Source organism: Mandrillus leucophaeus, unplaced genomic scaffold (assembly GCF_000951045.1).
Source record: "Mandrillus leucophaeus isolate KB7577 unplaced genomic scaffold, Mleu.le_1.0 Scaffold526, whole genome shotgun sequence".
NCBI classification, from domain to species: Eukaryota; Metazoa; Chordata; class Mammalia; order Primates; family Cercopithecidae; genus Mandrillus; species Mandrillus leucophaeus.
The window spans coordinates 232,783-256,501 of record NW_012105653.1 but is presented as its reverse complement, the minus strand read 5'-3'; the positions used below and the strand labels follow the sequence as shown (position 1 = coordinate 256,501).

Below are 23,719 nucleotides of genomic sequence, written 5' to 3'. Positions count from 1 at the left end.
GAGACCCCAGGGTGGGGTGGAGTCCTCAGCACCCACCATCAGGAGAACTGAGACCCCAGGGTGGGGTGGAGTCCTCAGCAGCAGGGGACATTCACGGCTCTCCTGAGTGGGTGGTTATTTGGAAAATGATACTGAAGGGTATTTGACCCATCTGAGGGAGTATTTTAAAACAAATTAGCTAGAGAATACACAGAAAGCAACACAAGTAGAAAGAAAAGAAAGGAAATGTGTACTTGGCTATAAAAATGTAAACAGTTTAAGAATAATACTTTATGATATGTTGTGTTCATAGATGAGATTTTATGTAACGCTTTAGAATGAATTTAAGGATCACTAATTTTCTTGAAAAGCTTTCTTACAAGGATAAAGACTTTCAGATGCTTTCTTGACTTACAAGAGAATCTCCGTGGTTAGGTGAATCATAATAAAATTGACAAGGTCACAGTGATTGAGTTGAAGAAATTGGTGGCAAATTCTGCCTCCTATAATATTACACTTTATAAAAGTGAACAGAGCTCTTCGTAACAAATTCTGTAAAAATATACTTTCCCTACCAAACATCTAGTCTCAAGGTTATAGGTTACGGTTCTGGGCAACCACTATTAAAACCAAATTTTGAAGGAGAACCTTGCCCTTTTCAACAAACAAACTTGTTAGAAACTAAATTTCCAGACCTCAAGTACAGAATATAGATACGGCTTAAATTTTGTCTTACAAAGTGAACACTTACTGGTTATTCATTGTTGTGTGTTCTCAAAGGCCCTAAGTCAGCAGTCTCTACTCAGTTAAATAGCTATTTGGACTTGTCCCTTATGGTTTCAAGCACAATTATTACAATATTTGGGGCTTACAAAAATTTTATTTTGTAACTAGCTTTTAATTTAACTAGATACTGTAAAAATTGGAAATTTGGAATATTCATTTCTTTGTACTGTTGTAGGTGGCGCTCGTGTTTCCGAATAGTGACCCTGTGATGTTCATGGTTGCATTTTATGGATGTCTCCTGGCAGAGCTGGTTCCTGTCCCCATAGAAGTGCCATTAACGAGAAAGGTAGCAAACCCATGGCTCAGGTCCCACATGGTTCACTTCTGAACTTCATACCAGCGGTATCTTACTTCCTTTTCACTGAGTGTGGGCAGGCAGCAAGCAGCTGTCTTGACAGAGGAGAGGAAGCTAGTGGTCGACAGGCTGGCCAGGACTCAAGAGAAATCAGATGCCGTTTGGTCTGACTCTCTTCTTGTTGGTGAGAGGGTCACTGAGAACCGTTTTGCTGGTGATGCTCCCACACCACACTCCTATGAGGTGGAGCTGTTCTGTCATCTACATGAATTTCCCAACAGAAATGATAGCCAGTTTTTCCTTTAATGAATAGAATTATGGTTCAATAAGATTTTGTTAAACTTTTCCTCAAAACCATATGTTTATAGAAAATAACTATTATTTCTTAGGGATAAATGTATCATTACAGTGATATAGCTCACTTCTCAGTGGCAGTTTTGAATAAACGAGATGGAAATTATCTTGTGTTTCTGTTCACTTACATGACAGTAGGCAGTTTCTGTTGCTGATAAATTATTAATGTGCGGTCTTGCTTATCTAGGTATCTATAACATTTTGAATATAAATATCAATAATCTGATTACTGAAAAAAAATATCATTTAGGAGTAGACAATGCCTGTATTTGAGAAAATCGGCTTTCTGTCATCCTGTCCCAGAATTCAGGCAGTTGTTAACATGAGCATTATCCACAAATATTCAAGAATCCCAAAAGTAAAATTAGCAATTAAAACTAGTGTATCTCAAAGGATAATATATTATGAGCAGGTATTTGAATGCAGTGATTCTTAGGAGTAAAACTAGAGATTTGTCAAATTTATATGAAGAAAATGACAAAATACTGCTGAGGGACACAGAAGACTTGGCTACAAGGAAACGTGTTTCTGTGTGGAAATAATCAATATTGTTAAGGACCAGGCCTCTCCAGGTTAATTTGTAAATTTCAAACATGATTCAATAGAAATTTCAATGCCATTAATTTTGGAGTTTGTTAAAAATGCTTCTAAATGTCATTTGTAAGAATGAACTTTGAGAAATTAGCCCATTAAACTTTATATTTCCCCACAAATAGAAACCAAAATTGTCTTTTAAATTTAAACATAGTTGTCACATTTTAATGAAGTATTCCCATGAAAAGATCGTATATATCAATAATAGGACTGAATTATTTTGGAAGTTTTGTGAGGGATGAAAAAAGATCTGTTCTGTGCATGGCCTGGAGCACCAAGGGTCTGGGTCTGGGCCTGCTGTGGGCACCCCACCCCACACTGTCACCCCGCTTTCTGCAGGACGCAGGCAGCCAGCAGGTCGGGTTTCTGCTGGGCAGCTGTGGAGTCTCCTTGGCCCTGACCACAGACGCTTGTCAGAAAGGCCTCCCCAAGGCACAGACGGGAGAAGTGGCAACTTTCAAAGGTGAGGCCTCCAAAGGGAAGAGGAGTCAGTGTTCTGACTGTGGTCTGTGTTAAATGCATGGTGTTCCAGAAATTAAACATGACAGAGGTGACTGGATCTTCAGCAAAAGTGATCCCTTGTTCAAGGCCTTGGTGAATCTCGGTTTTCATCTGGCTTCATGTCTCGACCTACACTGTCTGATATGGTAGCCACTGGCCGGATGTACCTTTTTAAATTACATAAAATGAATTGAGACTAAAACTTGCACTCGCATTCCTTAGTCGCTCAGTAGCTAGTGCTGCGTGTTGGAGGCGCAGGCTTCGAGTGTGGGGAGCAGGTGCCTCTCTGACTGCTGGCTGTTGTGTCCTGTCTGCGTGTCACAGGTTGGCCTCCCCTCTCCTGGCTGGTGATTGATGGGAAGCATCTAGCCAGGCCCCCCAAGGACTGGCACCCTCTGACCCAGGACACAAGGACTGGGACCGCCTACATTGAGGTAATGATCGTTCCTAACTCAGAGCATCTAAAAACGTGTCCCACAGGCTTAAGTCTTGCTTTTCCTAAGAATATAAGTTACTATTCTTTTTTGTTGAATTTCGGCCTAAGAGTTCTTGTTTTATCTCTGCCCCAGAAATACAGTGTCACGTAGATGGTTGCTCAGACCCTTCCAGGTTTCTCTCTTATCTCATTCTCTCCTAACTGGCTCCCTCGGGATGCAGACAGTTATGAGGGAGCCCATGGCGCATCATTGCCCTCGGGCACCTGCCCAAAGGAGCCACAACTTCCACTGAAGCATCCCCTCAGGGCCAGGGCTTGCCATGCACCTGGGCCTAGCAAGATGATTAGAGGGGAGACACTGACCACTTCTTCTTTTGAAGATTCTGTCAGTCTCCATTCTGTCTGTTGTCACCTCTAGAAATACCACATCATGTTTTTTTCCTTGAAATCTTTCAGTATAAAACCAGCAAAGAAGGCAGTACGGTGGGGGTCACAGTGTCCCACGCATCCCTGCTGGCACAGTGCCGGGCTCTGACCCAGGCGTGCGGGTACTCAGAAGGTAAGGGCTCTCAGGGATGGGGTGGTGGCCCCTCCAGCCTCACACAGACACCTGACCTACCTCATTATGTGACTGTCGCTGCACCTGTCAAAACCACCCCGGGTGCCTTTGCCCATTAGTCCAGGTCATGCCAGGTAGGGAGATGCACCGTCTTTAGCATGCTTGTGGGGTCTCTGTGGTTGTGCTGACCAGGAGGGCACACAGCGTCTCTTAGCAGAGTCCAGGCAACCCCATCAGGCTTGTTTTCAGTAAATGCACATGGATGTTGGTTTTATGGAACATGGAAGCTATATCCCACTGATACATTTATACACAGTGCTGGGTTCACAGGCCTGCCCTGGGGGGCTGGCTTACTCTGTGACATACTGAGGGTCAGGGTATTCGTTCAAAGAGAGGAAAACACTTTTAGTTTTCTATTACTGTATCTGTGACTGTAGTTTTGACCTTAGCTGTCATGCATATAAATATATGATTTATATTTTATATTTATATTTTTATAAATATATGGTTTATCTATATTATGATTATAGATGATCTCTTGGTAAAGTATAGTCAGCACCTGATTTACTTCAAATGTCATATACTTAGGGAAGTATTTTTAAATTAATAATATTTAATTGATAAGTACTAATTGTATATATTTATGGGGTACACCGTGACAGATAATTTAAAAAACTGTAAAAATGGACTCATAGTAGTTTTCTTACATTGTAATACTGGAACTGAACAAAGCTACAAAGTGAAATTGAATGGTTTAAATATCTAAAATATAGGTGTTTAGGCCAGGTGCAGTGACTCATACCAGTAATCCCACTACTTTGGTTTGCTAAAGCAGGAGGAACACTTGAGGTCAAGAGTTTAAGACCAGCCTGTACGACATAGTGAGACCCTGTCTCTACAAAAAAAGGGAGAAATTTTAAATAAAATTTTAAAAAAGAAAAAAAATAGGTGTTTAAAAGCAAGGGGGTAAGTTGAGGGCACAGCTAAAGCTTTTACTGGAGATTTGGAAAATGATTTTAGGTATTTTTTAAGGGCTTTATTAAGTTTAAAAAGTTAGATCTTTCAGATCAAGCCCCATGACTTTGTCTTCAGCCCAGAGCTAATCTTACATATGTCACCTATAATTTGGGTTCTTTAGCCAGGCGTGGCGGTGTGTGCCTACAGTCCCAGCTACTCGGGAAGCTGAGGTAAGAGGACCGCCTACGCCCAGGAGTTTTGGGCTGTGCCAACCAGGTATCTGCACGAAGTTTGGCAGCAACATGGTGACCTTCTAGGAGTGGAGAACCACCAACTTGCTAAGGAGAGGAGAACCGACCCAAGTAGGAAAGGGAGCAGGTCAAAACTCCCGTGCCGATGAGTAATGGGATTGTGCCTATGATTATCCACTGCACTGCAGCCTGGCAACATAATAAGATCCCGTCTCTAAATAATAACAATAATAATTTGTGTTCTTTAGCCAACAGAGAAAGGATGTTTATAGTACTGTTATTCATAGTGCAATAGCATTTCCTGGCACACAAATTAAACCTCTCCTATTCACCTTTGGAGTGCTGTGGCCTTTGGCGAGAAGCCAGGTCTGCCCATAGCCCCAGGCTCTGCCTTTCTGCCTGTGTGAGGTGGGAGCCAGATCTTAGAGAGGACTTGGCCGAGTGCTCTGAGCAGAGAGCTGTGCTGGGAACCCTCAGTACTGCTGTCCACTCCAGCGTCCTAAAATGTGTTAGCTGCGTGTCTCTGAATGAGCAAACGGGCAGAGGAAGAGTGACTTTCTGAAGGGTGATGTGAACCACCAGCTCTTACAGAGGAGAGATGCCGGATCACGGTCTCTGGGTGTGAGAATTGAGGAGATGTGTAGAGTTGAGAAGTAAGAATATCCGTGACAGTTTTTCATCCCCAGCTCTTGATTCTGAAAAGAATACCCCATCAAAATACCTGATGAAAAGATGTGGAGAGGCCGGGCGCAGAGACTTAACGTCTGTAATCCCAGCACTTTGGGAGGCCAAAGCGGGCAGATCACTTGAGGTCAGGAGTTTGAGACCAGCCTGGCCAACATGGTGAAATCCCTTCTCTAGTAAAAATACAGAAATTAGCCGGACATGGTGGCGCATGCCTGTAGTCCCAGCTACTTGGGAGGCTCAGACGGGAGAATTGCTTGAACCTGGGAGGCGGAGGTTGCAGTGAGCTGAGATTGCTCTGTTGCACTCTAGTCTGGGCAACAGAGTGAGACTCCATCTCAAAAAAAAAGGAAAGAAAAGATATGGTGACACCTTGTACAGCTTCTTCAGTATGTGATGTTCCCGTGCCTTGTGATTAGTGCTCAGCATGGTTCTGGGTGTTAGTTGCATGACCTTCTACTTTTATGTGTTTCCAGTAATAGATAACCTAGATTATTATTGATTGGTATGTGGTATTTGGAAATGCTATATCTGTTCCCTGAAACTTACGTGTTGATGATGTACTCACCTCAGAATTTCTCTAGAAAATGCATAGGGCTTATTGAGAGGGTTGCTCAGTGGTTTAACCTTCTTTGTCTACTTGCAGCGGAAACATTAACAAATGTGCTGGATTTCAAAAGGGATGCTGGTCTGTGGCATGGAGTGTTAACAGTGAGTGTTGTTTGCTGATGACTAATTTTTGGAACAAGGGATTGAGATGAACCCAAGCCTCTGCCTGCAGTGTTGGGAGAGTACATTGGTTTTGTTTTGCTTTTTCTGGTGTGGCTCGGGCCCACTCGCCCTGAGCGTGTCTGCTCCCCCACAGAGTGTCATGAACAGGATGCATGTGGTCAGCATCCCCTACGCGCTGATGAAGGCCAACCCGCTCTCCTGGATCCAGAAAGCGTGCTTCTATAAAGGTAACGGATACCATCGTCACGGCACTCACCCTTCTTTAGGGAAATCTCTTGGAACTGACCTTTGGTGATTAAGAACAAATAAAGCTGAGATGTGGAACTGCAGATGTAGGCTGAGGAGCCGTGGGATGTCTTTCTTGGTCACACCCCTGCCCAGGAGTGTGGGGGCTTTCTCTGCCTCGGGCATAGCCCTCAGGGTTTCATGGGTGATGTGGTAAGTAGGGCCACTTGGTGGGGTCTGGGCCTTGCTTCTCTCAGCAGTTGAGGTGCCTCTGGGGACCAAGCAGGAGGCCCCAGCATGGCCACACCTGCACAGTTGGCAGTCTGTGTCTCTGCCCTGTGGAGCTCAGTGGCACTTTTACCAGCCACTGAGGCACTGGATCACCTGGGTCACCCATGTTGCCTTGTTCTACCTGCTGGGCTGTGCCCCTCTGGACATGTCTCAGAGCAGTGTGGAGCGGCAGCTGTCTCTTGTCTGTCCTACTTTATGGAGGGAAACTGAAACTTGGGTGGGGGTGGGGGGATTGCTGGATTCCACATGCTAGCCAGTGCAGGAGCCAGACTGAGACCCGAGACCGTCTGTTTAGCTCCTGGGGTCCTCACACTTCTCAGCCAGCACCAGGGGTTTGGGGAGGGACAACGTGAGATGAAGTGGGCACATAGGAAAAGAACAATATGGAGCTTCTAAGAAAAAATTAACGTTAGGAATGGATCTGAGCTTTTGATGTCTAAATTGTATCTCAGAGTTGATTTTTGTGGAAAAAAGTTTGAGGGTTAGTTAGACTGCATGTGAGAGAGGGCTGCAGAGAGCTTCTGACCTGGGAGCTAAGTGTTGTGTCTGTGTGTGTACACCTTTGTGTGGGATGAGGTACACGTATCTATAGGCGTGTGAGGGTGCCAGCCCTCGTGACACAGGGATGTCTGATGTCTGTGCCGTCCTCTCTCTGCAGCTCGGGCCGCGCTGGTGAAGTCGCGAGACATGCACTGGTCTCTCCTAGCTCAGCGAGGCCAGAGGGACGTCAGCCTCAGCTCACTGCGCATGCTGATTGTGGCCGATGGCGCCAACCCATGTGAGTGAGTCTGTGTGGCTGGGGCATACCCCACACGGTGTCCCCTTCTGCAGACCGAAGTAGAACACACTGAGAAGCAAAACTGAGGCGTTTGCACTGCCAGTGTCATATAGATACACGTGTCCCATCATTTCTATGACACGGAACATCTTGTTGATTCACTGGTTTATCTCATGCATGTTTATTAGGCCACTAAATTTAAAAGCAATTTTAATATGCTTGATGAAAGGTACATGCCTTAATGAGAGTCATCTTTCTTAAGAAATTACCAGGTTGTGCTGTGGCCTGGGGTTCCTGTTTCTCTTTGGGCCTATCCCCAGCCTCTTGCCCTTTGTCCTGGTGCACCCACATCCCTGGCTTCTGGCTTAACTTCTCCCACCAGGACCCAAGCATTCTCCCTCCTGGTTTGCCTAGATGTTCCCCACGTCCTCCCGGGAGGAGCTCCCTGTGGCTGCTGCCTGAGCACGTAGGACCTCCTGCATGCGGTGGTCCCAGTGAGCACCTAGGACCTCCTGCGTGCGGTGGTCCCAGTGAGCACCTAGGACCTCCTGCGTGCGGTGGTCCCAGTGAGCACCTAGGACCTCCTGCGTGCGGTGGTCCGAGTGGGAACTGCTTTGTCAAGGCAGCAGGTGTGAGCTCGGGGGCCCAGGACTGTCCAGGGTCGGACTCAGTACCTCCTCTAGGGAAGTCTCAGGTGATGCTGGTCACACAGGGGCTCCTGTTGCAGCACATACCTGTTGACTAGGTGTTGGGGGTTTTGTCGTTTGTTAACCTGCATCGTTGTCTCTGCATTGGAGACTACCCTGGATCAGAAGCTGACGTTTCATCTTATCCCCTCTCCAGTGTGACCAACACCCCTGTGTCCCCCATCTCTTGGGAGAGCACCCCACCTTTCAGCACCCCCAGAGCCTCTCATTCTCTTGGTCCACACCCAAGCCAGGCAGGGCTTGCTTCTGGATTCTGCAGTGCTGCTCAGGTCTCCGCGTCTCCACTCCATGCCCACCGCTGCTTTGTGGTCCACACGGTGGAGTTGGAGTGTGCGTCTCCCCTCCAGTGTCTCTTCCCGTGGCACTCCCCGTCGCCGCACTTGATCCTAGCAGTGCTGTGCGGCCAGTCTACCGCTGCATGCAGTGCCCTCCTGTCCCTAGGGATGCCCCTTCTGCCCTTTGGAGCACCAGACCATTCGTGGCTGACTTCCTTTAAAGACACCATCTCCCTTGAAGAGCATGAAGTCTGAGGGCGCCTGTGAAGGGACCCCTTCCTTCTGCTGATGCAGCCCGGTGGTTCCGATGGCTGCAGGCTGTGCTGACTTGAGCATGTGCAGCCACCAGCCGTGGCCTGGTACACCCCCAAGAGCATGTGCTCCTTTTGAGTCAGTGGCCAGCCACCCCCTCCATGCTGGCCCCCAGTTAGTGCTGGTGTTCCACTCTTGTTGCTCTGTGCAGGGTCGATCTCCTCCTGTGACGCCTTCCTCAACGTCTTCCAGTCCAGAGGTTTGAGGCCGGAGGTCATCTGTCCTTGCGCCAGTTCTCCTGAGGCGCTGACTGTCGCCATCCGCAGGTAACCTCATTCCTTGCTATGTCTCGTGAGCACTTAGTTGAGTCCTCTGCATACAGCTGAGTTATCGTGGAGCTGTGCCTTGCCTGTTAGGATCCAGGCCCATTTGTACGGCAGCACCTTGGTGCCTGGCTCCCCACTTTTTGCCAGCTTGGGTTTGCGTGGGGAATTGGGTAGCAAGACTGGGCCATACTCTGGATTCTCGCAGAATGCCGGCTAGCGATTTTCCTAAGTGCTTCTTAAATTAGAAAGGCCTTGTCATCTCATTTGTAGCCGTAGTAAACATTACAACCTAGGACCTCTTTCTTACTCTGAGGCAGTTGTCGGTCAGCCGTGGAGTCTGTGGGAACCATTGACCTTCCTGGAGAAGCGTCCGGCCTGGTGCTTAGTGCCCGGCCCCCCTTCCCGGGAGGCCTGTGCTGCTCTTGTGGAGGTTTTCCTCAAGTCATCTCTCTCAGCCTGGAGGGCACGTTGAGCCTGCAGACTGCCCTGAGTGTCCTTGTGTGTGGGTGCGGGGCTGCTGGCCCTTCCTGTGCTCCTCACCCCTCTCCTGAGGTTTCCTTTCCCCTCATCTCACCTGCCCCACCCCCAGCTCCATCCTGGAGGCAGAACTCACTGTGCTCACAGCTGAGGTGTCTTAGCCTCAGTTGTAATCTTGTGTTAGCGTCATATATTCATAAATGGTATGTATTTCCACACATGAAAGTAATCTTAAGTTTTTATAAGTCACCCTAACTTGACCAGGCACGGTGGCTCACGCCCGTAATCCCAGCACTTTGGGAGGCCACGGCGGGTGGATCACCTTAGGTTAGGAGTTCGAGACCAGCATGGCCAACATAGTGAAACCCCGTCTCTACTGAAAACACAAAAACTTAGCCAGGCGTGGTGGTGGGCGCCTACAGTCCTGGCTACTCGGGAGGCTGAGGCAGGAGAATCGCTTGAACCAGGGAGGTGGAGGTTGCAGTGAGCCAAGATGGCACCATTGCACTCTAGCCTGGGCAACAAGAGTGAAACTCCATCTCAAAAAAAAAAAAAAAAAAAAGTAACCCTAACTTTTTAATCACTTAACATTAAAAAAAAAACTATTGTCGCCTACGAACTATAAATTATTCTTCATTCTTTTGTTCTGTGGTGATTTGTTTTGTGCAGCTGTATAATTTTTTTCTTATTGGAGGAAACACTAACATTTGTTGCTCAGGGTTCCAGTTACTATTGTGTATCACAAACAACAACAGTCATTTTATTGTCTCTCATGCTTTCTGTGGGCCAGGAGCTTAGGAAGGCCTCTGCCAGGTGGTTCTGGCTTGCAGGAGATGGTGTTTGGACAGGAGCGGTGAGGGGCTGAGACAGCCTTGTGTGTGTGCCGTCTCATGCCCCCACCTGGTCTCAGAGTGGGCTGCTCTGGGCTTTCTTGCAGTGCAGTGGCCTCAACACAGTCATTCTGTTTGCCTGGCCTTGCAGGGCTCCAGCCGAGTGTCCCAAGACAATCGGGTAGAAGCTGAATTGACGGTTTTGGCCTGCATTAGAAGTCACATGGCATCACTGCCACTGTCGTCACAGGCCCTTTTCCCACTGAGTGGAGTGTTGACGTCACATTGCAGAGGGGCATGTAGTTTGGAGACATTGCAGCATCTTTAGAACATGCGTTTCTCACAAGTCTGTAACATGGAGCAGTGGCTTTGGTGCAGAATCATGCTGCAGGCAAGGTGGGCCCACTTCCCTGGAATTTTATCCCCCTAGTCAGTTAACCCCATGGTGGTTTTATTTTCTAGGCCACCTGATCTGGGAGGACCACCTCCAAGAAAAGCGGTCCTGTCAATGAATGGTCTAAGTTATGGTGTTATCAGAGTGGATACTGAAGAAAAGTTGTCAGTCCTTACTGTTCAGGACGTTGGTCAGGTGATGCCTGGAGGTAAGGGACATAACCAGAGTGGGTCTTTGTCCATGACTGATTGACGTAACAAAAAGGGGTTTGTTTTGTTTTGTTTTGAGATGGAGTCTCACTCTGTCACCAGGCTGGAGTGCGGTGGTGCAATCTTGGCCCACTGCAACCTCCACCTCCCAGGCGATTCTCCTGCCTCAGCCTCTTATAAATGCTCCAGGCTTCATAGTAGTGCTCTAGAAGCAAGCATGCCAGTAAAAGATTTTTCAAGAATGTTTTTCAATGTAAATTGGAATTTTACTTTGTAAAATATTTGCTCAGTTTTTTCCCTCGCTTTGTGTTAAGTTTAAAGATAAGCTAAAACATAAAGATGCGTGTATGCCCTGTGCAGCTCACTTACAGTTCTTTGATGTTTGGGAAGATGGTGATAATAGCTCACTGTGTTCCAGGCACAGGCTTCATACTTCACAAGTGTTGAAGCATTTAACCCCATGACAACCATGTAAAGTGGGCAACTCTGAGGAAAATGGTAATGTTTGTGAATAACTTGATAATTAGGTTATCTAAGTAAGTTGTAGCAAGCATGTATCATGGTAGAAGCCTCATGGAAGCTTCCCAGAAATTCCTCTTATGTCAGAAAGGCCTATGTGAACTGTTCTGCAGAAGTCAACTCTGTAGGCCTGACCATCATGTTAGATGTTGGAGGTTTTCCTTGCCAGCCTGAGGCAGAATCTGGCCTGGCCCTGGTGATAGTCGAGTGGAGACACTGTCACATGGTCTGAGGCTGCCCTCCTTGTAGCCACCCGACAGCTACTTCAGCTTTCCTGCCCCCCTGTGATGGCCCTTCTGGGGTTCATGGGCAGCTGTCTGGGCCCCTTTTGGTGACTTCTAGAGGCAGGGCCCCATCTCTCAGTGCAGTCTCCCCCTTTCCAGTGCGGCCCTGACTGTGTTAGGGGTTGCAGGCACTGCGAGAGGCTCAGCATCCTGGCCCTTGTGCCTGCAACTCTGCCTCCTGCAGGCGGCTGTGCTGACGGGCTGTGGCTGCTCAGACCCTGTCTGTGGGTGGTGCTGGCAGCCCAGCCATCTCTAACCTGGAGCCTGGGGCCAGCTGGTGCCTGATCCCTGTGTGTGCACAGATGCTGGGTCCTCACTGAGTAAGACTGAAGCGTTTCAGCCTATGTTTCTGGCTTTACTTTTTATTCATATGAATAGCATCATTTTCTTCCTGTAATTCTTCTCAGAAATAGAACAGTCTTTCACAGTGCTTGAACCTGTGGGTAAAACATTTTCACACATAGCAGTAATTGGGGTGTCACTTATTTACGTTATGGGGAAAATACAGGTAACTGTTTAAACTTCCCTGGAAAATCATGATGAGGTCGTGATTCTGAATGAATCTAAGGAACATCTGTAGTTGTGCGTGTTTTATTGTAAAATGTGGATTAGGACATGACATGCGTGCGCAGCGCTCCCCCTTCCCCAGGGGTGTACATAGCACTCCCCCAGACATGAACTCAGCGCACCACCCCCCCAGGCGTGCACACAGCACTCCCCCAGGCATACATGCAGCACTCCCCCAGGTGGACCTCTGTTTCCCATGACCCTCCACAGCCCCCAGGCTGTGCCCCTTGTTGTGGCGCTGAGCCCCATGGTGAATCCTACGGGTGATTTGTCTTCAGCAGTTTTTTGATCTGCCCTGTGTAGGCCTGTAGCATTTGTGTTCACTATGGTATCAGGTGTGTGGTGGTGCTTTGTGGCTTTTTGTGACCTTGCTCAGTCTCTGTGTGCTTGTAAGTGTTGTGTGGCACTGACGGCCGCCTGGATGGCCGTCTGGAAGCACAGACAAGCACCACCTTCCATATCAGCCAAGCATGGCTGCATTCTCTCTGCGAAGTCTTTTATCTGATTTGTGGCAAAAGGCAGCAAATACCTGGTTGTCTCTTTCTTTCTTTTTACTGTCTTTGAAGATGAGAATACATTAGAAAAAACTCAAGAAGAGGCACAGGAACGACAGTTCCTAGCTGACCCAATGGGTTAATTGATTGCTAAGTAACCAAGTTTTGTTGAATGGACCATTCATTGCCCATTCGTTTGTGCGTCTCATGCTTTTGTGTGAGGCTATTTCTGGAGGCCTTTCTGTGGCAGAGCTGGGAACTAGGCAGACGAGATCCCTTGCGGGAGGGGAAGGCAGCAGGTCGCTGAGAGTTGGGTAGGGTGCACTTAAGTAAAAACAACTGGGTGATGGGGCTGTGGGAGGAGTCACGCTGAGGCCTGAGACATCGTGCTCCATGAAAAGGCGCATATGTGCAAATTGACCCCCAAATGCGGAAAGAGTCGAGAAACTGAAGGAGGCAGAAGGATCGTGTGTCAGTAAAGGGTGGTTCATTGGGGAACTTAACAGATAGAATCCTGGTCTTGAGTGGCTGCAAGACAGGTAGATGTCTGCGCTGCAGCCCTCCAGACCCAGGGCCTTTCTCTTGGGGAAAAGCATCTGCGCTCTGGAAAGAATGTGCACGTGGCTGAGGGAGCGCCCTGGGCCTCGTAGCCTGTGGTGTGTGCAGCAGCATCAAGGTCGTTTTGGAGGTTAGGCAGAACTTAGTAGGTGTTTCTCCATGAAGACGTCTTAGAGGCACTCCTGGACTGAAGATTAGTCTGGAGTCGCCTGGTGAATTAGCATTAAAATAAAGTTACTAGAAAGGGGGCAGGCATGGGCAGAGTTCTGTCAGGCTCTGGAGAGGAGCTGGTGTCCCAGGCTCGTGCGGTGGTGATGGTCAGGAGCCGGGGCCGGCAGCACCCCCCATGGACCCGAGAGAGCAGTATGACAAGAGGAGGCACGGGGTTTATTTATCGTAGTAGAGGAAATATTTTGTCAGCCCGGGCTTATTACATGAAGCATGTGTTGTACTTTCTGGTCACCTTACATTGATTATAAAAAATATTACATATAAAATATGAAGACTTACAGCTAGGTTGCATGTGTATCATCCGTATCATAAAACTCCTTATAAGAAGATGCTGTGTATATAATATCCTGTTTCCGTAACTGCACATACAGCAGCAAGGAGATCTTTGTGAATGATCCATTTAAACACGTTCTTTATTATGTTGAGTTTTTTTCTCATTTTAGCTAATGTATGTGTTGTGAAGTTAGAAGGTACCCCTTATCTTTGTAAAACTGACGAAGTGGGAGAAATATGCGTCAATTCCAGTGCAACTGGCACGGCCTACTATGGATTGCTTGGAATCACGAAGAATGTGTTTGAGGTTTGTCCCTTTTCCTGACTTTCATGTTGAAGTTCAGTTCTGTGAGCACTCATGGGGCCCCAGGTGTGCTGGGTGCCGGGGGATTGCAGAGGCTGCGGGGATGGTCTCTCTCCACACAGGCCCTGCCGGGGCTGTTGGCACATGGCCTGCACACTCTTGTGTGTCCTCCCAGAGTGAGGGCAGGGCCAGGACCAGGCACGCTGTGGAGAGCTGGGAGTCAGCGTGCTTCCCACAGTCCTGCATGGGAGAAGGGCGTGTGGGTGGGCCTAGTGGCCGATAGGAAGGCACTCACCATGGCCCCAGGGAAACCAGCCCTCTGCTGCGTTTGCATTGTTGTGATGTGAGTTGTTCAGGACAAGTCTAGTGAGGTCAGGGGAGGCCAGGCACCCAGAGCAGAGGTAAAAGGGATGCTTGTGTCCTGCCTCAGGAGGCCTGCCCAGGAGATGGAGCAGCCAGGCCAGAGAAACTGGGCTTATGCAGGGCCAGCCTCCTTTTTCCCCCGACTGGCAGGTGTACACATGGTGCTGCGTCTTCTGCTGCCTGCTGGGTCTTTTTTCCCCCAGCCAGCAGGCGTGCACATGGTGCTGAGTCTCCTGCCGCCTGCTGGGTCTTTTTGGTCAGTTGGTTGGGGTGACAGCCTGATCGTGCCCCTCTCCGCTCTGTGCAGGCAGTTCCGGTCACCGCAGGAGGAGCACCCGTCTTTGACAGGCCATTCACCAGGACAGGCCTGCTGGGCTTCATCGGGCCTGTGAGTATGTCCTCCTGTACCAGGACTGGCAGTCAGAGAAGGTAGGGGGTGTGGCTAAGGGACACCTCGCTGCAGTCCTGCCCTTGTCCCAGCCATTCCTGACCTCCCATGTGTCCTTGGTCGGTTGTGCTGACCTCCCTGCCCATCAACCCTACCTGTGTGCAGGGCCGTCCACACCTCCAAGACCAGTGCACAGTCCTGCACACAGGCCCAAGTCGGGAGTCCCTGGGGTGGATGAGGATGTTTTGCTTTTTGTATGGGTGGCACGTTCGAGAGTATTCATTATATCATTCTTTACCATTTTAGATGTCTAAACTATTTAAAAATAAATACTTCTATTTGTAACATCTTGGTCCAGTGTTTCTCTCAACTGGGCAATTTTGCCCCTTCCCTCCCAGGGGAATTCTGGCAACTTCTGAAGACATTTTTGCTAGTCACAACTCAGGGAAGGGGAGTGCTCCTGGCGTCTAGTGAGTACCTAGAGGCCAGAGATGCTGCTCAGAGCCCAACATTAGCCCAGGACAGCACCTGAGATGGTATTGTCAGCCCAGAAGGTCACTGGTGCCGGGTTTGGGACCCCACTCTTAGCTCAGCAGTTTTCAGTCCTTCACAAACTCTACCCACAACTTGTTTCCCACTTGTGATCCTTTCCCTTCCTGATGCTGCCCCAGCAGCCCCCATTCCTTCCACACAGTCTGCTCCTCTTCCAAGCCTGGCTTGTCACGGGGCCTGCATTGCAGGTTGGGTCTGTGGGGCGTTGACCTGTCTGCAAGGCGCTCGAGGCTCCTGTGCTGTTGGCCCCTTCTTGGGGGGCCTGACCATGGTCCTGGCCCATCCAGCTTCTGCTCTTGTGGGTGGAGTCCTAACCCACACCCTTTCCTTCAGGACAACCTGGTCTTCATCGTGGGCAAACTGGACGGGCTGATGGTCACTGGAGTTCGCAGACACAATGCAGATGACGTTGTGGCCACCGCGCTGGCCGTGGAGCCCATGAAGTTTGTCTACAGAGGCAGGTGATGCGCTGCGGACCCCTGTGCTGGGAGTAGATTCCTTCCATTTACAGCTCGGGAAGTCTTTCTGCAGTAGATGGAAAGCCCAGCAAATTTGAATTCACAAAGCCTAAAAGTTGTTGTACATCAGAAAACTCCTAAAGTAAAAGGAAAATAAGAGTTCCTTCAATTCCTCAAGAAAATAAGGTTTTGATGCACAATTTTGGGCAAAGGCTCAAGGGGACAAATCAGAGAGGGAAGAATTGAGTAAGCCTAAGGAGAAGTGGGTCTAAGTTCCTAATAACCTTGGAATGTGAATTAAAACAGAAAAGTGCCATTTTCTCTGCAAGACACACAGCACCCTACATTGCCTCTGGAATAAAAATCAACTCAACTTTTCTACATGTGTAAAGCAAGGACCTTAGAGATTCTCTTGAGCAAATAAATAGACATCTGGGCCTATGCCCCTGGGCACCGGGGCCAGGAAGAGAATTTCGCTCCTTCTGCTCCCAAGCTCTTTGTCTGGGAGGAAGCTCTTCCCCTAACTGGTCCACTCAACCAGCTGCCTTTTTAAATTTTATTTTTCTCAAGGGGTTGCCTTTTTTTTTTTTTTTTTTTTTTTTTTTTTAATGGCAGGGTCTCACTCTATCGCCCACGCAGGCTGGAGTGCAGGAGCATGATCCTAACTCACTAGAGCCTCCAGCTCCCAGGCTTCAAGCAATCCTCTTACCACAACCTCCTGAGTAGCTGGGACCACAGGCATGCACCCCACACCTGACTAATTTTTTAATATTTTTGTAGAGATGGGGTCTCACTATGTTACTCAAGCTGTTTTCGAACTCCTGGGCTCGAGCAATCCTCCCTCCTTGGCCTCCCAAAGTGCTGAGATTACAGGTGTCAGCCAATGTGCCTGGCCAAGGGTGTGCCTTTTGTTACTCAAACTAAGGTACTTGGGAGCCAGGCCAGACCCTGCCTTTGAGCAGCCCTTAAAGCAATTGCAAGGGGATTCTGCAAAATGGTGTGTCATCATGGTTAGTCTTGAGGAAAAAGCCCAGAGGATGGACAACAGAGAAGGTGGGAGATTGCTCAGGGGACTGGGAAGGGCAGGCTGTGCTCATGCGTGTGTGCGCACACGTGTGTGTGTACATGTATGTGTGCGGGTGTGTGCAGGGGGAGGGGGAGGGTGGCACAACCAGGGTCGTGACCTGCCCCTCACGGCAGAAATGGGGGACACGTTGGGCAGGTGTCCTTAGGGATAACATCAAGTAGCCCAAACCCTGCTTTGAGGTGGAACAGGGAGACCACCCCCTCACAGGGCCACCTGTACCTGATGGTACCTGGAGATGAAGCCCCCGTCCCCCAAGCAGGATCCTGATGAGGCAAGGCAAGCCTGAGTGAATAACTGGGGCCTGGGTGACTGCATCTGCAGGCAGAATAGCCTCCCTGTCCCGACTAGGGAAGAGCTGAGGAATACAGGAACTTGGAAATGGAACCACAACCAGTTGAGAGCAAATGTGCCATGGGAAGAAGAGCAATAGAAGATTTGCAACGTGAAATAAGATCAAGAAATGCTAACAAAGTAATTGTTCAAAGAACACAGTAGATGGAATACATAGAATGGATACAGCTAGAGAACAAGTTGAGAAGGTGGAAAGTCAGATTAGGGAACTACTCTGGAAGTAAAATAGGAACTTTAAAGGAACTATTAAGAGAGATGGGAGAGAAGGGCTAGTGTCCAGATAGCAAACTCAGGGAGAAGGAATGCATGGAGTGGAGCAGGGATTGTCTGAGGAAGCAGGTGGTTGGGGTTCTCTGGACTGGGAAATGGTCCACAGAGGGCCCCATGGCATGTTGAGCTTATCTGTATTCTCACCATGGACCATACAAAAGCCAAGCAAAACACGTCAGACTTCCCCACAGTGGAACTGGCACAAGATAACAGTGCACCCAATTTATCCAAATTGTTACTTAATTTTGCAGTTGTAATAAAAAATATTTTCAATCATGTAAATTTCAGAAGTTTTGACACATAAAGGTCTATACTGAAGACAGTTTTGGTCAAGATACTAAGAGAAATAAATTCAGGAAGTGCTGTAAGATGTATGAGAGTAAGGAGAACTCAATACTAGGTGAGGTCTGTTGTATAAATTGTGTGTGTGTGTGTGTGTGTGTACACACCAGTCAAGTCAAAGGGAAGGACAAGAGACAGTATATCCATAACATCCCAGAGTCAGAATGGTGTAGATACCCTGACATGATGGGTTTGGTGGGGAGAACATCTTCTTCTTTTATAAAGGAAAAGACAGAGATATCAACTCAAAGTCTAAAAGAAGGAAAAGGCAACACAGAACAAAGGAGGACATGTTGAAATTTTTAAGATAGTAAAAACACGTCTAAATATACTAGCCTCTATAAATGTGAATAGATTAGTAAAAGATGCAATCTGTTGGATTAAAAAAATATAATTAATAGAACTTTAGACAAATATTTGTGCACAAGGAAATTTACATCAGATTAAGGAATTTTTTCTTGTAAAAATGTGTGTCTCTGGGGCTGTTTTGCTTTGTCCTGAAGTCCTCTCTGTTTTCAACCATCCTCAAGGAGATTAGAATGATGAGTTACTTTATGAATTTGCAGCAGATAGCCTCATTTGATAGACTGCATTTTAAATATCAGGACAGCCTGCCTCTTCCATTGTGCGGGTGAGAATGCATCTGTGTCTTGTCTGGCCTCTTGCCGTGTGGCCATTTCCATGTCTCATCCCTCAGGATCGCTGTGTTCTCTGTGACCGTGCTGCATGATGACCGGGTCGTCCTGGTGGCTGAGCAGCGGCCGGATGCCTCGGAGGAGGACAGCTTCCAGTGGATGAGCCGTGTGCTGCAGGTGGGCACCCGGCATAGCCTATGGTTGGGTGAATCTCCCAAGCTGGCACCCCCACTCCTCTCCAAGCGCCGAGTGCTTGGCTTGTTCCGCCCTGTCCTCCTTGCTTCCAGCTTGTGTATCTGCATTTTTCATCACAAACTGACAAATTATAGCTGTTTGTGTTTATGGGGTATGAAGTGATGTTATAGTTTATGAATACTATATGGAATAATTAATATATCCATCACCTTAATATTTTTTTTTCTGATGAGAACATTTGAAATGCACCCTCATAGTGATTTTGAGATGTACATTATTTATGATATTCGCCAGTCTGTGCAATGTATCTCAAAGAAAAAACTTTCCTCCTCCTGTCTAATTGAGGCTTTGTGCCGTTTCCCCATCGTCTCCTCGTTGCCCCATCCCTCAGCCTCTGGTCTCAGATATATGGACATGTGTACACAAATACAGTGTGTGTGTTTCCCCTTTCTGAGTTAAATGGTAGAAAACTGCACACACTCCTCTTCATTTTGTTTCCTCATTTAACAAAATGTCCAGAGGGCACTCCATTTTCTGGCCTGGGGAACAGGTCCACAGAGGGGATGTTCATGTTCCCCGCCCAGCATCTCCCCAGCCTCAGGTTGGGGGCCTGTGCCAAACAGGGTCCTTCCCTTTCAGGCCATCGATAGCATCCACCAGGTGGGCGTGTACTGTCTGGCTCTGGTTCCTGCCAACACCTTGCCCAAGGCTCCCCTCGGAGGGATTCACATTTCTGAAACCAAACAGCGCTTTCTGGAAGGGACACTGCACCCGTGCAATGTGCTGATGTGCCCTCACACCTGTGTTACCAACCTCCCCAAACCTCGCCAGAAACCACCAGGTTAGTTGGACCTAACAACAGGATGCTGTCTAGTCTTGACATTGGTAGCAGCCGTGTTTGTGGTTAGGGTGCAGCCCTGCTAGACCCTCTAGTGCAAACAGGTTTGTTCTGGGGCTGGGGTCAAGAGCCAGAGCAAGTGTACACCCCAGAATGGTGCCGCCTCCTGCGAACCAGCCACGCATGGGGTAACTTAACCGCATCACCTCATGGTGGTTTCCACTTGCCTGATAGGAACCAATTTTAATGATAAACTCAAGGATGGCATCTTAGCTTTGCATGGCTAGGAGATGGCTCCCTAGTACTAGAAATGATGCCCAGGATCATACTGGAGCTTAAGGTCAAAAGTGCCTCTGTGGCCGTGCTGTGGCATAAGCCTTACCTGTCCCCAGGAGCCAGCTGCCTGCCTCGGCCCTGGGACCTGCCACAGACACTGGGTTGATGGGACCTTGGAAATCTCTCAGCAAATGGCCAACTTTCCTTCCCTCATTTTATACATTTAAAAGCTAATTTTAGAGTCTGGTTTAACTTTAATGCAATTTTTCGTTTCTTTGGTCATGTTGATTTCCAGTACATGCCAAAGTTTTTTTGTTAATTATTGAACACATATCACTAAATACACTAAACATATTTCCTGATTTATACATAAAGTACAGTGAAGCAAAATATGTTAAGCATTTTGGTGTGGCTGAGGCCAAATCATATCCTCAGAGATACGTCATGTAGTCAACTCTATATGGTGTGGTTTATGTTTGAGAGAGAGGTTCTCTTTGTCACTTAGCATAAACCTTGTAGCTGGCTTTCTGAGTATTTGTGTCTCAGCAGAAAAGTTAAATGCCTCATTCAAGTATGTTTTCAAAATAAAAATTGTAACGGAAATAAAGTCACGTGGTGATTATATATGAGAAGTTACCAGCTTCTCATTCAGAATCCCCCCATTTCTAGAGGTTGGACCAGCCTCCATGATCGTGGGGAACCTGGTTGCTGGGAAGAGAATTGCTCAGGCTTCTGGGAGAGAGCTTGCCCACCTGGAGGACAGTGACCAGGCACGGAAGGTGACAGGCCTGTTCCGGGGACGGGTGGACGGGTGTCCATGCCCCGGAGGTGCCAGTGACCAAGTCGCCCCCTCGTGCAGTTCCTGTTCCTGGCTGACGTGCTGCAGTGGCGTGCCCACACCACTCCTGACCACCCGCTGTTCTTGCTGCTGAACGCCAAGGTGAGGCAGTGTTGCACCCACAGGGATTGGAAACACCCGGGAGCCGGTGGAGCCCTTTGCTTGTCTAGTTCCTGATGCCAGTGTCCTGGTGCTTTTCATGGTTAGAGAGTAGTGTGCCTATGGACTCAGCCCCCTTGTCTGGTGCAGTTCTCTCTGCCTGCCCTTTCCTTTGTAGGTCCCTTGTTTTCCACACATTTCACACAGTAGTATTTCTATTGATTTTGTGTTTAGCAGGAAAATTTTCATCAGCTCAAGTTTTTAAAATTAAAAACAGTATACATGTAAATATTCCTAAGTTTGTGAGCTAAAAGGAAATGTTTATTTTGTAAAAAATTAGCCGTTTAGAATTTCTACATATGGTTACAACTTTTAAATAACAACTGTTGCTTCCTGCCCTGCTCCTGCTGCTTATTTGGAAGTTCTCATGTGTTCCAAGTCCCTGTTGTGTGCATTCCACAATGCTAGGAGCATTCCAGAAGTCAAGAAGGGGAAACCGTAATCTTCATATTCAGGTTGTGGGCAGGAATGCAAAATGTGGAAACACAGAAAGTTAAATAATTTAAAAACCCTGCAAGACTCCCTGTCAATGCACCATACAAGCTGTAAGAACTCTTAAGTTTTGATGTCATAAAGAGTAGGTCACTGTGGCTTAGAATATGCTGTTCTAGCTTTTGGTGCTGCTCATTCGAATTCAAAAAATACCTAATGATGCCTGCAATGTGCACAGTACACGGTAATAAGATTAAAAGGACTCCTCCTCTCAGGAGGTTTAAAGTCAGTCTTTCCTGCCGGAAAACGCGGCCCGTAAATCAGTCTTTCCTGCGGAAAACGCGGCCCGTAAATCGGTCTTTCCTGCCGGAAAACGCGGCCCGTAAGTCGGTCTTTCCTGCCGGAAAACGCGGTCCGTAAGTCGGTCTTTCCTGCCGGAAAACGCGGTCCGTAAGGGAGACTTTGTTTTTCTGGTGTACTGGACGCATCTAGAACCGTGCCCAGTAAACACTTATTTTATGATTGATCGAGTTCTAAAGCCTGCAGGCCAGCCAGCGATTTACCATTGACCAAGGTGAAATCAGCTTATGGGGAGAACCTCAACATCAGTACAGTGGAGAGGTGTGACCTGGAGTGCTGGGGAGGGGCTTTGGATGGAACTGTGTAGCAGGGACTGTGAAGCAATGATGCCCAGTGGCTCAAGGCAGGAAAGGAGGCCAGTGTGGTGGGGGCCAGGGTTACCCAGGGAGGAGATGCAGATAAGGCTGGGGTCGCTGGGTTTTCCATAAAGATGCTGTGGGATCCCGGGCCCTGGGGGCTTTGAGTCCCAGTCCAGTTCTCAGGTTCGGTCTTGATGGGGCCCTGACTCTATGGACTGGCAAAGCTCCCGGGATTTGGACTCTCAGGCTCGGCCCAGCCCTTGTGTCTGGGCACAGCACGGAAGTGCGTCCACTGGTCTCTCTTCCACTGCCTTCTGTCAGTAGAAGCCACCAGTCAAGACGCAGGGAGTTTGATGTTACACTGGTCTGCTCTGGAGTTCTATATTCATTAGACTGAATTGCGCTTTTTACTCTTAAGAAGGACTAAAAAAGCTGTGAGGCCTGGCATGGGATCAGGGAGGATGAGTTTCCTGAGCAGAGAGGTGGGGTTACAAGGTGTTTCTGTTTGCACTGAACTGGTCACATGGCCCCAGTGCCCCTCCACAGAGAGACAGGGTGAATGAAGGAGCTGGTGCGGTCAGTCCTAGAGGAGACGCACGGACACTCTGAGAAAGCCGGCTGCAGATGACACAGGCCCAGGCTCAGTGCAGGTGACCTGTGGGCTTGCCAAATAATACAATTCAGGGATGTTTGCTTATCACTTATTTATTTATAACGGTGGTGTATGGAATATTTTATTGAAAAGGCCAGGAAGGTCTTCTTTAGCCATGTGTTTCTGGCTCAGCCCTGGGTGAATGGAGTGCCCGCGTCGCTCCCTCTTAGCTGGACCACACAGGAGATGCTTGTGTGCCTGTCCCTTCACTGCTAGTGAGAGAGTACAGATGGTGAGAAAAGACACCAGTCGTGGGCCATGTGTGGTGGCTCATGCCTGTAATCCCAGCACTTTGAGAGGCTGAGGTGGGCAGATCACTTGAGGTCAGGAGTTGGAGACCAGCCTGGCCAACTTGGAGACCAGCCTGGCCAACATGGTGAAACCCCATCTCTACCAAAAAAAGACACCAGCCACACGCCTAGGACTGACACATTGTCATTATCATGGGTCCTAATCACAAGGGGTCGTGTGCAGGGCGTGCAGGCGGTGTGCACGCACATCTGCGAACAGCCCGCCTGCACGCACCAGCACACGGATGAGCTCAAAGATCGCTTTCCTAGGGCACCGTCACAAGCACTGCAACCTGTGTCCAGCTGCACAAAAGGGCTGAGAGAGTGGCTGCGGCTCTGATGGAGAAGGGAAGACTGAGTGTTGGGGACCATGTGGCTCTAGTCTACCCACCAGGTGGGCTCACTGTGGGTCTGTGCGCCTGCAGCTCTTCGTAAGCAGCCCCCTACCCTAAGCAGCACCCAGACATTCCCTCCCCGAAGCATCTTCCAAAACTAAGCTCAGCCCCTCCTCTCTGCATGTGTCTACCTCCTCAGCTCAGCTACCCCTCTGGAAACCTGAGAGTCACCCATGCCCTCCCCAGCACCACCTCCTCTCCTCTCTTGCAGGAACAGTGAACAGAGGCTGGTGGGAGCCTCTTGCGACCGGCCTCCTCACAGCCAGTCCTTGTCTCCACAGGGGTGGACCTCATCGCCGCGTTCTATGGCTGCTTGTACTGTGGCTGCGTGCCCGTCACCGTGCGGCCCCCGCACCCTCAGAACCTTGGCACCACACTGCCCACTGTCAAGATGATCGTGGAGGTGCGCCTACCTGG

General features: G+C 48.5%; 1 protein-coding gene across 1 annotated transcript in view; it reads left to right on the top strand.

Annotated features, from left to right (window-relative positions):
* DIP2A (DIP2 disco-interacting protein 2 homolog A (Drosophila)) overlaps nt 1–23,719 on the top strand; it is a 79,430-nt gene that overhangs the window by 42,465 nt on the left and 13,246 nt on the right. The window contains exons 9-26 of the mRNA XM_011996831.1: nt 941–1,051; nt 2,348–2,471; nt 2,834–2,943; nt 3,402–3,504; nt 6,043–6,107; nt 6,262–6,355; nt 7,303–7,422; nt 8,868–8,982; nt 10,752–10,891; nt 13,989–14,125; nt 14,793–14,873; nt 15,759–15,886; nt 18,631–18,745; nt 19,403–19,604; nt 20,547–20,656; nt 20,737–20,817; nt 23,178–23,301; nt 23,584–23,705. Of these exons, the coding sequence (XP_011852221.1) occupies nt 941–1,051; nt 2,348–2,471; nt 2,834–2,943; nt 3,402–3,504; nt 6,043–6,107; nt 6,262–6,355; nt 7,303–7,422; nt 8,868–8,982; nt 10,752–10,891; nt 13,989–14,125; nt 14,793–14,873; nt 15,759–15,886; nt 18,631–18,745; nt 19,403–19,604; nt 20,547–20,656; nt 20,737–20,817; nt 23,178–23,301; nt 23,584–23,705 (2,082 nt within the window). The remainder of the gene's footprint in view (nt 1–940; nt 1,052–2,347; nt 2,472–2,833; nt 2,944–3,401; nt 3,505–6,042; nt 6,108–6,261; nt 6,356–7,302; nt 7,423–8,867; nt 8,983–10,751; nt 10,892–13,988; nt 14,126–14,792; nt 14,874–15,758; nt 15,887–18,630; nt 18,746–19,402; nt 19,605–20,546; nt 20,657–20,736; nt 20,818–23,177; nt 23,302–23,583; nt 23,706–23,719) is intronic.